The 17,500-nt window shown below is 42.5% G+C and overlaps 1 protein-coding gene across 3 annotated transcripts in view; it reads right to left on the bottom strand.

Annotated features, from left to right (window-relative positions):
- Positions 1-17,500, bottom strand: part of il1rapl1b (interleukin 1 receptor accessory protein-like 1b) — a 293,382-nt gene that overhangs the window by 24,878 nt on the left and 251,004 nt on the right. For all 3 annotated transcript variants that reach the window (XM_077225167.1, XM_077225166.1, XM_077225168.1), the window contains one exon: positions 776-908. In XM_077225167.1, coding sequence (XP_077081282.1) covers positions 776-908 — 133 coding nt within the window. The remainder of the gene's footprint in view (positions 1-775; positions 909-17,500) is intronic.

Genomic DNA, 17,500 nt, shown 5'->3' on the forward strand with positions numbered 1-17,500 from the left:
GTCAGTCTCTACTAATCAGAATAATTACAGTGTTTGTAGTGGACAGAGCTGCAGGACTCAAACCAAGTGGATCTCAGGTACAGATTCAGAAATGAAATTCTGCTGTCATTGCTGTCAGCTCTTCTCTATTAGCAGACTGTGAATTGATTCAGCCACTGGCACAGTAACAGGCAGAAAAAGCCACACTGGCCTTAGGATCAGATCTGACTAAATGATGACTGACGTACCAACCAGACATGAGCAATGCAGTCAAACACTCATCCAACATTCACACACAGCATTAGCAATGTACCGTATTAATACCGTAATGGGCTCTTGGTTCATTCTGATGGCCACAGTCAGTGGAGCTCAGTGGACTTTAATTGTGGTGAGAGTTGCATACGGACTGTATTACGATGCTCAGGGTGTGTTAGTATTCTGAAACATATTCCGAAATCTTATAATGAGTCTCATTACATGAACTGACTTACAGTAACAGGCAGTCCAGACTTTCCATCAACCACTCACAAATGATTAGATTAATACCTTGGAACTCCTAGTTTGAGATCTAGTTTAGGTGAGCCCAGATTCTGTCATCTACTTTGACCCTGATACTAATCATGATGTGATTAAGATTGCATATGCCTAAACTGCATGATTAATGGAGTCAATGAAATTTAGATGGAGATTACAAAAGAAAGAAGCTTTTCTGCTCATCTCGATCCAGAAAAGAAATGAAAGGAATTATCATCTCGATAAATGAAAGGAAATGGTGTCATAAGTATAATCTACTTACTTAATTTCACTTTCTCTGATTCGTCCTTCGTCCAGATCCTCAATGAACTTCTCTCCCTTCATCCAGTAGATGAGAGGACTCACATCCCCGCTGTAACCGAAGAACGCTCGGCACGTCAGGTTCACCGCGCTGCCTGCAAACACACACAGCGCAAGAGAAGTCCATATATGTGTAAAATCTGTGAAAAATAATATCTTTTACAATATTTCTTAGTAAGGGAAACTGAGCCTTGCCTGTTGACGGTTGTTTTTGTTTGGTTTCTTTCGAGGAACAGAAATAGTTTAGACTTTAATCTGACATCACTATAAGCTATGTCCTTCTGTAAATACTATACACTTTAACAGAAATACAGAGATGCTGTAAAGTCCAGACTCAGGGATTTTTTTCTAACCCTCAGGCAGAATTAAAAACTGATGCTCATGAGAATCTCTTCACAGTGTGAAAATGAAAAGTCTATGAGAGAATTAATGAGCACAGACCTGAGACTCACATCAGGCTGAAATCTTGACAGAATTGTAAATACTGGTGTTTTATTTCTGGCCACTGGAGGCCACTGTGGAACCACCTCTAACATGACAGATAGAAATGGCACAAATCTAGCTTCAGCAGACATGTACAATATTAGGGCAAATACTTTGTATTTTTTACGTCGCACACAAAGTCCAAACCATCTGATGCACAGTGATTCAGGAAGAACAGCACAGGCAAATGTGCCATTACCCAGCTATGTTTTCTATCTATAAAACAAAACAAACTGAAATTAAAGCTAGCTTTATGTATTTATCTCTTTCTAAACAGTTATTTTAGATTTAGTTTGATATTGTATTATGAAACAGACTTGATTCTGTCCCTAAGTTATTTTATCTTTTTTATGTTCGTCAGTTGGGGACAAAATTAAAATGTCAAGCCATGATTTCATTTTGTAAACAACTTATAATTGAAAAGTGGGTGCTTCAAGAAAAATCTGCATAACATTTTATTTCTGAGAAGCTTCTCGAGCAAGATGCCGGTATGTCAAATTAAACTGAATCTGTCAGCTCTGTTACGGTCTGAAGGCACCATTAAAGACTAATGTCTTCAGAGTTTACTCCTTTAGCTGAGATGGTTCTCCTGTCCTAAACACGGTTAGCTAACTCTATGCAGAATGTGCTGTACTCACCATGCTCAGAAGCGTTCAGTAAAACCATGAACATTATAGTTTACTGTGTGTGGGAGTCTTTGTGTATGAATTGGGAAACCAGTGCAAGCACATCTTAGTTAATCGGGTCTCTATGGTGTGTTAATTGTGTTTTGTCTGTGCTGGCCTCTATTCATTTAGATCCAGCGGAGAGGATCATCCAGACGACTGAAAGCTGCTCTGCTCATTAAAACGCTGTTGGGAGCATTTGAGCCTTCATAATGCCATTAACTGACCTCCTGTGTCAAAACTAATTTAAAGAGAAGGAGAGAGAGTGAATGAATGAATGAATGAATTCATTAATTAATTTAAATGGCAGCTGAGAATAGACGAGAGGATCCTGGATCAGTCCCAAAAGATTCTCTCATTACCCTCATTCACCCTAACGAGGGAAAACAACAACAAAACTGTATCTGAACGACCTCGTAATTTTCTAGATGAATAAGTGTACAAGGCACATGTAAGCTGGATTGTGGTCAGGCGATGGCATGTGTTCCCAAATCATTCTGCCAGTTTGGTCAAGTCTCTCTTTCTCATTCGCTGTCTCCCTACGAGAAGTTTAATAGGAACTTTTGTTCCGGCCGCTGTGAAGCCACAGCAAACAATCGAGTGAAGACGAACACTGACCTGAACCCTGTGTGTTGGGCAAAAGCCATTACTGAGAAAGACAGACATGAAAGAGAGAGACAGAAAGAACATCACCCAAGTCATAACAGGGTTTCTGAATTCAAACACTGACTCAAATGCCCCCAACCAACCGATCAGGTGTACTGGAATCCCACAATCCCAGGTTTAGTGCTATCAGCCTGTTTCAGTCCAACATTCATCAACACATGGAGGAAAAGGATGCTGGTCAAGCCAATTCACAGTGTATTTTACAAATCCAACAGATGTGGCCCATACTTGGAAAACTTGTTTACTGATCTCCTTATATTAGTGCTGTTTTCAATCACCTACAGGGAAGGGTGAATCCATATTACTATCAAATCAAACCTTCATTAACAACAATGCTGTGCAGATATGTGAAGATCACACTATGGATTCATAAACAGAAGTCAAGAGTTAATAGAAGTCAAGTTACAAATGTGAAGTTGCATTTAAAATGGATTTCCTGACGCCTGAAGCCACATATATACCACTAACCTTGTACAACATTCACATGTTATTAATTGTTATTTACGTAGACAATCACACACCTGTACTCACTTATCATGTTGATAAGTACTAGCTAGGATTTAGTCAAGTGGAGAAAGTATTCAAGGAGCGTGACTGGTAAATGTATTAGTGCTGTGGATTTAGAGGGTGGATAAACGCCTGTTGATTTAAAATTGGAGATGGATGTCTATTAAAAGGAAAATTGCCACAAACTTATGAAAAAACTCATTTTTAATGCTACCATAATTTCTTTTTAATTCATGAATTATACTGCTTTTGTTTAGTTAAACTGTGTTTTAAAATGTTAAAGGATTTCAGAGATAGAGACTGATGTGGAATCAGCTTCTCTCTTCTTACTGGACATTAAAGTATTGATTACGGGTGTGGAAACAGTTCTACAGCAGCAGTCACACTTCAGATATCCCTATAATACTGACATCGACTATTTCCATATAAACACATCACGCCTGTGTCCAGGTGAAGGCTGATCGTCGGCCATCATACACTGCCTGGAAGGATCCTGCATTTCACCATCTTTCATTTATGTGATGGTCTTCTGTCGCTTTACAAACACTGCTCATGAGACCACACGATTTACTTTTGTTTTGTGCAGGTGTGGTTGTGTCAGTTTGTACATGTTTTCCTGTAATATTTCTACAACAATTTAATTCCACTAACAACCATCCCTGGTTTAGTGGCCTTTCACTTTATTGCTCTACTTTATGTCTGTCCTAGACGGGAGTTTAAGAATTCAGATTGTACTTCCTAAAAAATAGCTTGTCTTAAAACCGTGAGCACTTAGGCCTCTCTCAATCTATTTAATTAAAACAATACTATAAATTACAAGCAATTCTATCAGGGAGAAGGTAAACCGAGAGGAAGCTAAATTATGACCTTGTGGTGCAGGAGCATTATCAGCCGTGCCGCATAAATCCCTGACAGGAAGTGCTGACATGTCAATCACTGGGCTTTTTCCTCCCGAGTGCTGTGCACAGATGGAGCATCGCGAGCAGGAAGAGGTTTCACGGCCGAGAGGATTTGGAGATCCTGCTAAACACGTCCTGCAGAGGCCGTTTGTTTGACTCCGACAGGTAAAGGTGAGGTCACATCAGTCTGTCTCCCTGCTGAAACTCAAGAAGCTTTTCATCACACATTTCTCTCCAATTTTTCTCCCTCTCTGCACGTCCCACTCACACATCGTCCTCTCTGTCAGCATCATCCTCTCTGGAGAGGCAGATTCAAGCATGATTGGCGGAGGACACTTCTCTTAGCCTGGACAAATTCGCTTCTGATGAGCACAGGACAGAGAGAAGGAGGAAGGAGATGTGTTTCCTTTAGTGCAGTGTGTGTATACGTGTGGCTGAATGACCTCAATACAAACACAAGCAACATGTTTTCACTTAATGGTCACATTAAACTCTGATCCCAGCTGGCAAACCTTATGAAAAAGAAGTGTACTTCAAGGTAATTTACTTAAGTATAAGTAAATTTCAAGTATATTTTTAAGTATACTTTATGTTTACTTAATTTTTAACATTTTTTTTTAGTTTATGAAAGTACAATTTGAAGTATAGTTTTATAGTAGCATAGTATAGAAGTTTTATACTGCATTGCAAGTATACATGTACGTTTTCTTTAAGTGAACATAATATCATCCTTATATTTTACTATTTATATATTTACAGTCTTCAGCCAAGATGGCCACCACGCATGAGTCTTCAGAGTGTGCAGCGCTGACCATTGTGGCCACGGCTATCTTGTGTGTGGGGGCAACACACACATCGCCTCCAGTCCCTGACCAGAGTCCAGTGTCGGCTCCAGAGCCTGTTTCAGCTCAGGAGACCGCTCCAAAGGCTGCTTTAGTCCCTTTGTCTGATCAGCCCGTCTTCAGACCCGTCTGCGCTGCAGTGGTGGTCTTTAGTCCAGTCGTCTCCACCCAGGCTCCCGATCCACCTCAGCCTCCACTCCTTCTGCCGCACGGGTTAGGGTTATGGTTCGGGTTCGCGTTAGGGTTGGGGTTCTGGTTCTGGTTCGGGTTCAGGCTCAGGTTAGGGTTGAGGTTCTGGTTAGGGTTCGGGTTAGGGTCCCTAGGTCTGCCTCCGCTCCACCTCCCGCCTGGACTTCTGGTTTGACCCTTTGAGTTCTGTCTTTTGTTTTTTATGGACTTTTATGTTGAAGTGCCTTCTCCGTTCTCATTGTTTCCGTCTTCTCTTCCTGTTTTGTTTCTGTCTCTCCTTGTTGTCATATTAGTTGTTATAGTTACCATCATTGAACACACCTGCAGTTAGGGTTAGGTTAGGACCTTGGTTTTCAGTTATGTTTTGCTACTCGTTGTATGCTGTTTTCTGTGGTGGACAGTGTTCATGTTTTAGGTCAGATGTTCTTGTCTATTCATGTGGAGTTTTTTCATTAAAAGGGTGCGTGCAAGTGGATTCTCTCTCAGCGCTCGTAACACAAACACTGTCGCGCTGAAACCATGCCCACTCGTGGTTTCACAAAGTCACTGTTTGTGCACAGATAATAGTTGAAATTACTTGTCTAATTAGTAAAACATACTGATGCATATAAACAAAATAATCCTGTTAGAGGGTTGGAAAATTTAGTTGAGTTACTGTGGACTACCTTCTACAATTATAACATAAGCACACAAGGCAACTTACACTCATTGGGGGGCACATACGGGACAGGAGATACTCGGATTGAGCGGGCAAACCACTGATGCTAATGCGCTCTAGTTATTATAGTGTTAGGAGAGGTGCCATGGTCAGTGGCTCCAGTGCATGATTTCAGGCCTGCACAAACAATCCTGAACACAAAAATGATGAAAAACTGTTTAACGGTCTAACTCCACAATTCAGTACTGCATAGGTCACAGTCTTTTGGAATGTGTTTTCAGCAATACATGTCTAACATTTATAATGTGTTTAGAAACAAATCTCTGAATTTCCTTTACACAGACTTTAACTCTTTCCATTTTAAACACTGTATACTAGCTTCATGCATCCTTTTTATCAACACTTGAATGTGGTTAAGTTTCATTTTTTTAAAACCCACAGTTGAAACAAAAAGCTGAGAAAAACATGTTTTTGTCAAAGACTTCATCCGGATGGGATTCTAAGCGATGATCAAACACAGATGGAGTCGATCGAGTCCATCAACACCTCAAAGCTTCTCCGTCCTGAGTCAACATTTCATTCAGTAACATTAGGCAGTTTTGATTTATATGCTGTTTAATGGTTGATGATCGCATAATTTTTCCTTTTCTTAAGCAATCTTCTATGCTTGTTTCTGCTTCTTCTTCACGTGTGTTTTCATCTGAAGATAATGTACTCTCAGAACATGTAATAGCACACCCTAATGTATAACCGTGAAAACATGGATAGCTGGAAAATTCTGTCAATGGCAGGGAAAGAGTTAAGTAGATTTGAAATAAATTCCTATGTACACTACCAGTGGACTAGCCTACACAAAAATTCAGATACTCAGAATTAGGAACATATCTGTTTTCTTTACAAATCAATATCTTCAAACAATGTAAGTTGTTCTTCAAACAATGTAAGACAGTATTTAAAACTATGTGAAAAAATATTTAATAGGCTACTCAATGAAAAGAATAAACACAACTACAAGCCTACACAACTACTTCTTTCCTCTGTTAGGGTCAGGCACAGAACACACACTCAGATACTAACCATGAGAACTTTCAGAAAACAGAGCGGCTGTAGGGAAGTCATGATGTTCATCTCTGGTTGGTGACGGCTGAAATCTCTCACTATAAGAACATTTTGATTCTTCAGCTGTATGTGTGTATGTGAGAGAACATACAGCAGTGTGCAAAAAGCTCATTCAATGCTTCTTTTTCTTTAGTGTGCTGGTGGGTAATATCAGTCTTAGAGTTCCCAACATTCCTTTTGCATATCTGTATATTCAGTATATATATATATATATATATATATATATATATATATATATATATATGCCAAAGTGAACTGTCCAGGACTGAGCAGAAGAAACTGCCGCACTGAACACCTGAACAGATCTGAATGCTGGAGAACACTGAACCTTCACACAAAGGTTTCCTAGGCAACCCTACTTAGGTTAGTCAAGTGGAAGAACAAAAGCAGCAGCTCGGCTTCTTACACATAAAAGGATTAATTATTACCCGCCGTCCCCTAACAGAAGGACTGTGAGGAGCGCCGAGCGCAAGGAGGGCCGGAATAAATGCTCCCGCCACAACGACTCAACAAAATTCCAAACATGACTGACTTCCAAACTGACGAAAGAAAACACCCTCCCAAACATTAGCATAAATCGTGCTAATCAACAATTAAACTGTTTCTGCTGCAATCACAGACGTGTGTAGGGGCGTGTGTTAGCACTGAGGCTCTTCACTGCTGTCGTCTTCGGCTGGTAATTGCTCTGTTCTCTGGTCCGTGTGAGAGTGTGCAAGCAGAGGATCAGTGCACATTGATGGATATTAAAATATCTGTCACACTCTAGGGTTGAACATCACACCACTGTCCTCAGCACAGCATCGAGGCACAAATAAAAAAAACACTCAAATCATTCTTAAACATTGAGTTAGTTCAAATTCATTTTAGGACTCCAAGTCTAACTCGATAAAGATCCCATCTAAAAAAGGATTTCAATTAAAATAGGGCTAATGTCTCACTGTGTCTAGTCACTAATGTCTCAGGTTTTGACTAGTCGACCTCTCTCCTATGGAACTGCAGACGTTATCCCACAGTGCCATGTGTATTTGAGATCAGAAAACAGCAGAACACCTGTGTCCCTGGATAATGATGCTTGTTGCTGCAAAATATGACACAGCAGTAATTTGGTTGAGCGGAGCTTTGCAGGTTTGCAAAGATCAGACAAAAGAAACAAATCTGCTCGACTGAAGTTCAGGAGAGTCTCTATTGCAATAGATCTCACTGCAGAGAGACGTGAACACCAAAGTGAAAATGTCTCAGGTTATGTATGTAACCCTGGTTCCCTGAGAGGGAACGAGACGCTGCGTTGAGACGCGGTGGGAACGCTCTGCGTGATTGCGTCGTGAAGCACGTGTATAATCAGTCCAATGGAAGAGCTAGACGTCATAGGCGGGTGACGTCATAGACCAGGAAGCTATAAAGCACACCTGAAAACAGACCGCGACAGCTTCTGAAAAAGCCTGAAGCAAGTCGATCAGGGCATGCAGGAAATATGGCAGGAAAACGCAGCGTCTCGTTCCCTCTCAGGGAACCAGGGTTACATACGTAACCTGAGACGTTCCCTTTCAAGGGAACTCGAGCTGCGTTGAGACGCGGTGGGAACCCCATACCCACTACGCCATAAAGACAAATGCCCGTTCTGTGTGAAGTCCTTGCGCACACTAAGAAGCAAGCAACCTGGCCCCAGGAGTGGAGAGGTGTAAGTCATAAAATCTGACAATGTATGTGGTGAGGACCAGCCTGCCGTATTACAAATGTCCTGAAGGGGAACACCCGAAATTAAAGCCTAGAGGCAGCCATACTCCTGTAGAATGGGCCTGAACAGCCATAGGTGAAGGGTGTCCGGCCGCTTCGTAAGCAAGTGAGATAGCCTCAACTACCCACTTGCTCATCATCTGTTTAGATGCCGGGCAACCTATCTTAGGTGACCCGAAGCAGACAAATAATTGTTATGATATACGCCACTGAGCAGCTCTGTGGACATACGCATCCAAAGCCCGGACAGGGCGTAACAGATTAAGTTTTTCCTGATCTGGGGTATTAAAGGTGGAGGACAGAAGGCCTGCTGCACAAATGACCCGCACATTTAGTAGGGACCTAGAAATACAACCCGACCTGGGGTGAAGAAATACTATCACCATAGCAGGTGCAAATCCAAGTACGTGTAGGCCTCAGCCTCATGTACCATGGAGAAGACGAAATTAAGGATCTCTCCTCAGAGATAACCCAGTAAAGAAACATTCATACAGAAATCAAGTACTGTACCCACGGGGCAGAAACAAGATTCAGAAGGCGTTCTCTGCACCAGGAAGAGAACAGCATATTTAGTCTTCTCGTGGAGGAAGCTATAGACTGGAGTATGGTCTCCACGACCTTGGTCGAGAGACCTGAATCTATGAGCTGGGCCCCCTCAGAGGCTGAGCCCACAGTATCCACAACTCCAGAGCTCCCAGGAGCAAAGATATCGGGAAAAGCGTATAGGTGTAGCGGCAACCACACCTATTACATCACATCCAGTCCAAGCGGAGCTGGATGCGTGAGGGAGAACCGCAAGGGCAATGCATTGTACAAGTGATGCGAAAGGTCGACTTGTAGTTTGACCGAAGTTCTCCGTAAGAAGCTCGACGACCTCGGGGTGAAGTCTCCATTCCCCGGGCCACAGCCCCTGCCACAACAGGATATCTGCTCTGATATACGAGACCATCAGTGTGTTGTCCGGACCCTTCGCCGAGCAACCACTCATGATTGCCCCCGACTTGTGAGGGAAGCATCCGTCGATAGCATTATGCGTCGACAAGAAGCCCCCAACACTGGGCCTGGGCGAGGAACCTAGGTTCTTCCACATGACCGAGGCACGAAGGCATAGCCGCGTGAGCTTGATCATGCGAAAACGGATTTCCCCTCGGAGAAAACACCTTGGTCCTGAGCCACCACAGCAGGGGTCTCATGTACAGAAGGCCAAAAGTAACTACGTTGGAAGCAACTGCCATGAGCCCCAGCCAAAGACCTTTCACCGAGCGGCCACTCATGACCGCCCCCCATCCTGTGAGGGAAGCATCCGTCGATAATGTGACGCGTCGACAAGAAGCCCCCAGCACTGGGCACTGGGCGAGGAACCAAGGTTTCTTCCACATGACCGAGGCACGAAGGCATAGCCGCGTGACCTTGATCATGTGAAAAAAGCTTTCCCCTCGGAGAAAACCCCTTGGACCCGAGCCACCACTGCAGGGGTCTCATGTACAGAAGGCCAAAAGTAACTACGTTGGACGCAACTACCATGAGCCCCAACAGTCTCAGAGACTGTTTTGCACTGAGTGACTGATCTAGTTTTACATTCTTTACGGCTGTGAGAATCACAGAAATACGTGCAGGAGACAGACATGCTTTCATTGTTGTCGAATCCCATAATACACCTAGAAAAGTGGTCCTCTGAGCTGGGAGGAGTACACTCTTTTTGGTGTTGAGCCGCAACCCCAACCCCCTTATGTGGGACAGAATGACATCTCGATGTTGAACTGCCAAAAGCTCGGACTGAGCTAAAATCCACCAATCGTCGATATAATTTAATACGCGAATGCCCTGGAATCTCAGAGGAGCCAGAGCTGCATCCACGCATATTGTAAAGGGTGCGGGGTGATAACCTAGGCCGAAAGGAAGAACCCGATACTGGTATGCTTTGCCCCTGAAAGCAAACCTCAGGAATCTCCTGTGATGAGGATGGATAGATAAGTAAGTGTCCTTTAAGTCTATTGTGACAAACCAGTCCTCGAACTGAGTCTGTGACACAATCATATTTAGAGTAAGCATTTTTTGCTTACTTTGAACTTAAGATTCTGAAACCTGCTGTTTAATTGACGCAGGTCTAGAGTAGGACGCAACCCCTCATCCTCTTTTGGAACAATGAAGTAATGGCAGTAAAACCCTGACTGTCTGTCGGGAGGAGGAACCCTTTCTACAGCTCCTTTTGCAGAAGTGTCAGTACTTCCTGCTCCATAACCAAAGCCTGCTCTGGGTCCACCACAGTGGGGAAAGCTGAGATAGGGCGGGGCCCGTCCCAACCCCCGCTGTCAGATCCGTTTGCGAACCCCAAAATGCGAGTCGCTGCTATGCATCGGCAACAGCGGGACCCACGTGGGGAGCGCGAACCGAACCGTCCTCCTCGAAGAACGCCTGGCGGGAGCGGAGCGTCCTCACGGACAGCTTCTCGCAATGCTCACAGTCAGCCCACTCGAGAACTGACTGTTGTATGTTCCACTCCCAAATAGTACCAGAAAGCTGATGTGTGTGTCCCAACCCATGATATAACGTGGGCAGGGAACAATACAAAGCTGCTTGCTCTCTTTTGCCATAATATATATATATATATATATATATATATATATATATATATTGCAACTTGACAGACAACAATAAATATGACAAGGACAGAATACACAGATCGCTTGCTGAAGGCACAGAAGCTGTCGCGGTCTGTTTTCAGGTGTGCTTTATAGCTTCCTGGTCTATGACGTCACCCGCCTATGACGTCTAGCTCTTCCATTGGACTGATTATACACGTGCTTCACGACGCAATCACGCAGAGCGTTCCCACTGCGTCTTAACGCAGCTCGAGTTCCCTTGAAAGGGAACTTCTCTGTATGACCATCTCAAAATAAAGGGCAGTTTTTATGCTGTACAGAACCGTCTACCATTTACCATAATGTATAAATGTTAGCAAACTACGCAAATATACAGGCTTAAAGAGCTTAAAGCCTGTTCATACATTGATTTCCTATGTAAGCCGACAGGAAAACGCTTCTATTTAAGACTAAATCATATTAGCACAACAGAAACTCACAAATAACCTTTACATTTTTGGGAAATTGTAAAATGCTGACTCTTTATGGCTAGACTTAGGGAGAGTTTCAAATTGTGGATAAGATTAAAATTATGTTTTCATCGGCATCCTCCAACATTTTCATTCCTGGTTAAAAAAAGGACATGGAATAAGCACAATGCCTCTGAGCAGGACAGAACGAGATTCCACAGCCATTATTAATTATTACAGTGCATTTTAAACAAACATTTTATATGTGCTCTTCATTTACAGTAATATAAATTCATGATAGAGAAAGTCTATCCAGCAAGTCAAGGATTTAAAAATAATTATAAAATATATATTAAAGCACTTATATCAAGTGCTCTTTTGTGCAGTTAACCTATTGGACAAACAAATATTCTCTCTCATCTGTCTCTATTAGACCATTAGAATGCAATTTCCCTGCGTAATATTCCGTAAGATGGTTCACTCTCTTCTTCAACGGAGGAATCAGAACTTTAAATAAGTTCCAAACACCCCCATCCCCTCTCAAGCTTGACATCTCCTCAGCAGTTCCCCAATAAACACCCTCTCCATCTAATCTCCAACTGCCCATGCCTGCCCCATCACACACAGGAGGGCCGCCGCTCTACAGTGCTAATCGCAGGGCTAATGCTGATTACAGTCTTATCGCGGCTGCAGGGACACGCTAACCAGCCGGAGGACGGGCTGTTTTCTCCTCCAGCGGGGTCTTGGCCCTGTTTATTTGCTTCTCTTCTAAAGTTCTTCTCTCCTCCCTCGTTTCCTGTCGCTCTCCCTCACCACAGCGGCCAGAAACCTAGTGAGGTGTGATAGTGAATCGAGTCTTCGCACGGCAGCCGCTGTCTATGTAGTGCTCCTAACTGGTCAATTATTTAAAATGCACTCATTTGGGACTTATGATGGAATTCCTGATAAATTAAGTCAAAGCAAAGTAGTAATAAAGGTAAGCAAATGAATAAAGCTTAACAAAAGAGCTGTTAGAGTGGTGTAGTAAGTGTGCTGTTAACACAAGCACAGGGGTTTGATGGGATCCCCGGTGCTTGTGAAACACACAGATGATTTTGCAGTGATGGGGAGAGAGAGAGAGAGAGAGAGAGAGAGAGAGAGAGAGAGAGAGAGAGAGAGAGAGAGAGAGAGAGAGAGAGATGTGGTCTATACATAATCATTGGGGGGGTTAAAGAAATGTGGGGAAAACACTAAGAATAAGTGTCAAATGAAAACTAAATCCACTTAATCAAAGAAATTATTTATTTGATATTAGGTAACACTTTAGATTAGAGAACATTATTCACTATTAAAAAGTTGCTTATTAGCATGCATATTACCAACATATTGGCTGTTTATTAGTACTTACCAAGCACATATTAAGGTTGTATTCTACACCCCTTAACCCTCTACAACTACCTTACTTACTATCCATAAGGACTAATTAGGAGTTTATCGAGGGGAAACTCCTAGTTAATAGTGAATATGTGTTACCTAATCTAAAGTGTTCTCAGCTCTTTTATATAATAATTAACTATACTTAAATGAACATTTAAATGCATTAAAGAGTTGCAGATATATTGTGATGTGCTCAAACCCCTATTTCCAAACACACCCATCAGTCCCAAACACTGCCAAATACAAGGAAAATTGGAAAACTTTAGAAGACCAAATCGCTGAAAAAACTCAGAATTTAAAGCTTTGAAACCCCCAGATAATCTATGGTCCTGACAGCATTTTAAATTAAGTGATTAATTACACACTTTCAGATCAGCCATACAAAAATGATTCAACTTCATTCTCATTGTTTGTCACTTCCCCGAGATCTGGAGCTAAGGACTCATATTCCAAAACAGAGATCCAGTATGGAAGTTAGCATCGAAGCATCTGTGTGAACAGTGGTTCCTACAGTACTTTCAGGACACCCGACTGTATTTGTACTTTGTGTACCATCAATAGCAAGTACATAAACAAATTTTAAGAGAAAATTTAAACCTGTTTTGTTGACTTTTTTTGTTGACTCAAATTCGATCTAGAATGATGGATTATTTCCTACACTAACTTAAAGTGGGACTGGTTAATAAGTTAATGATTTCATCATATCAATGTATACAAATAGTAAATGCTTCATCCTAATTGGAAACAAACAAACTGAAGGCTTCTTTCAGGGATGTGGAGTGACGCTGCTAAAGTTTCACTTTAATTAAAATCAATGAATCTCAATGAAACAAATAGAAATGCGCCCTGCGTCTGGTCTGACTCTATTGGTCAAGCACCACCCTCTTTATGCAGGACAAGAGAAAGATCACAGCAGACAGCAGAGTCTGGACTGCATTTTGACTTTCCCAAAATTGAGAACTTTGACCCGTGTCCAGCAAGACGTAAGCAGTCTTGAATTATTTCTTTCCATAAATTACAATACCAATTTAAAAATCCATTTGCGCATCCATTCTGTAGCTAGAACATATGGAGCTATGCTCATAAATGCTCATAAAGCATTGGTCTAATGGAGGCGAGAGGACGCTGGCACTGTCTGTTGCCGCTTCTCCCTTAAGAAAACGTCTTTGTGTATCATTTTTGCACTCTAGAACCTACTTTTTACAAAGTCACTATCTGCTATCTACCAGGTAGTTTTTTATAATTGTTTTTGAACGGATTACATGGATGTATGGATTTTTGTATCATACTTGTTGTTGCTGGCAATCTTCTTCATACAATGTCGGTCTGTACCTGAGCCGCTGCACTGCAATTGTTTACTGGCCCTGTGGACTTGATATCTCTCATCGACATCAGCATCAATATCGTCTTAACGGACAACACTTCACTGCCAAGTTAGCCCTCGTTGGACAAGGTAACATCTCCCCGGCTTAGCGAGCAGCCACTTATCAGCCGGCTGGACAATCTTCGGATCTACTCTGTAAAGCGACATGATGCAAAAGTACTCCATCCCACAACTGCTTTACTTGAGGAATAACAGCAGTCCAACATATATCTCAGCCATTAAACAACTTAAACTTCAAAGCCGACCCCGCTACATCCATAGAAGCTGCCGTAGAAAGTTTGTTTTCTCTCAGTCTGGTGACACCATTCCATCCCTTTGGTCAGCCGAGCGCATTGTCGCACGCCATCTACGTCATCAGAATGCCTCTCTACTTGGAGTAAATAGCGTTGGGAAATCTATTTGCACAAGACCCGTCACTACGGAGCGGAACATAAAACGTGGAGTGGATTTCAGTCTACTTCGTTCTTTACATTACATCACTCCATCAAACATCAAAATTTAACTGTTTAATACACAGTCTCTCACAAACAAATCTTGATTTATACACAGCCACATATTGGACAGGAATATTGATATCATCTGTCTTACTGAGACCTGGCATCAGCCAGAGGGATTTTTTGCATTAAATGAAGCATGTCCTCCGGATTATCAATACTTGGAGAAAGCCCGCCACTCCGGTCGCGGTGGTGGCCTAGCAGTACTACACCGCAGTGACTTAAAACTCACCCCGCTGTCTCTGCCTGACTTGTTCACTTTTGAATGCCTTGCCTTCAGATGTAAACCACCCTGCACTATGACTATACTTCTCATTTACCGGCCTCCTAAGCAAAATCCAGCTTTTATCCCAGAGATAAATGAATTTCTCACTTCACTCTGTGCTACATCTGCAAATATTGTTATACTTGGAGATCTGAACATTCACGTTGACACCCCCTCCTGTCATCCAGCAGTTGATTTTCTACAGCTATTGGATGGTCTAAATCTTAAACAGCTTGTTGACGTCCACACATATAACAGAGGACATACACTTGATCTGGTGATTACTGACTCTGCTCCCATTGAAAATCTGCTGGTATACGATCTCGGAGTGTCCGATCACAAAGTCATCTCAATGGAGGTGAACTTTTCTCATTACAGCAAACCAAAACGTCGAATCCATTTCAGAAACATAAAAAATATCAACCCAGACACTTTGGCTTTGGACCTCCTGCAAATTCCATCCGAAAATTGTACATCAGTATATGAAACAGTGGATTTTTATAACAGCACCCTGAGTAGTATTTTGGACCTCCACACACCTGTAAAAACACGAATAGTCACTTTCTCACCTACATCTCCCTGGTTCACTCCAGAACTACGGAAAATGAAAACAGCTTGAGCGGCGTGCTTCAAAAACTGGACTTACTGTTCACAAAATAGCCTATCAAGAACATCAAAAGGCCTATTCAATGTCGCTAAAAAAGGCACGGACACAGTATTATTCAAGCATCATAAGTAAAAAATCAGGGAAACTCCAAGAAGCTTTTCTCTACCATAAACCATCTCACCAAGCCACAAACTAGTTCACATGACGACACATCAGAAGAGAAATGCAATAGCTTCATCACTTTCTTCAGAAAAAAAGTTGAGACCATCCGCTCTCGACTCTCCAGCACCCCTGCTCTGTCTGTCCCCACTGCCGACCCACAGCCTGGGACCTTCCAGCCTCTCTGTTGTTTTTCTGAAATCTCTAAACAACAGGTTGAGGACATCATCAGCAGGATGAAAGCTTCCACCTGTATGCTGGATCCTTTTCCTACAGCTCTGGTGAAAACTCACATCAGTTCTCTGAGTCCCTTAATAACCAAAGTCATCAACCATTCTTTATGCACTGGCCATGTTCCATCTGCTCTTAAAACTGCTGTCATCAAATCCCTTCTAAAAAAACCCACTTCAGACCCTGAAGTTCTTGCAAACTACAGGCCTATTTCCAACCTTTCATTCCTGTCCAAGGTTCTAGAAAAAGTTGTTGCTGCCCATCTTCAGGATCATCTGAATTCAAATTTCCTTTTTGAAAAATTTCAGTCCGGTTTCCGTTCCGCTCACAGCTCCGAAACAGCCCTGATCAGGGTCACAAATGACCTGTTGATGGCGGCTGACACCGGCACACCATCGCTTCTTATCCTACTGGATCTATCTGCAGCTTTTGACACGGTTGATCACAATATCCTCCTTCAGCGCCTCCATCATACTATCCGACTCTCTGACACTGCTTTGAGCTGGTTCCAGTCCTACCTGTCTGGAAGAACAGAGTATGTTTCCTTGGGAGGTGTAAAGTCTCAGACGCATACAGTCACTTTCGGTGTTCCTCAAGGGTCGGTTCTCGGCCCGATTTTGTTCACCATCTATACTCTTCCCCTTGGCCACATCATCAACAGGCATGGAATATCATTTCATTGCTATGCCGATGACACTCAGCTATATATAAAAACCAACCTCATCTCATCTACAGCCACTCTGGCATCATTGAGCTCCTGCCTTGAAGAGATTGAGGTATGGATGAAGGCAAACTTCCTACAGCTAAATAGCTCCAAAACAGAAGCTATTTTAGTTGGTACACCACATCAGGTCCAGTCATCACCCATAACCCACATTACCTTCTCTGGTCAAAACATTCCACTATCATCGACAGTCACTAACCTGGGCGTAAGATTTGATTCTCAACTCACATTTGACGCCCACATAAAACATCTGTGTAAAACCTCTTTCTATCACCTCAGGAACATTGCTAAACTCCGTCCCACACTTGGTCTGTCAGATGCTGAAAAACTTGTCCATGCTTTTGTATCCTCGAGGCTGGTCTACAGCAATTCTCTCCTCTTTGGAATTTCTGGAAAAAGCCTTCAAAAACTACAATATATTCAAAACAGGCAGCAAGGATCCTAATGAGGATAAGAAAATATGAGCATATCACTCCCATCCTTCACTCTCTTCACTGGCTTCCTGTCTCATACAGGATTAACTATAAAATCATCCTACTTACCCATCAATGCATCCACGGCAATGCACCCCCCTACTTAAAGGAACTACTCAC

The sequence above is a fragment of the Siphateles boraxobius genome, unplaced genomic scaffold, assembly GCF_051911475.1.
Source record: "Siphateles boraxobius isolate OS27281-9 unplaced genomic scaffold, OSU_SipBor_1 127, whole genome shotgun sequence".
Classification (NCBI taxonomy): Eukaryota; Metazoa; Chordata; class Actinopteri; order Cypriniformes; family Leuciscidae; genus Siphateles; species Siphateles boraxobius.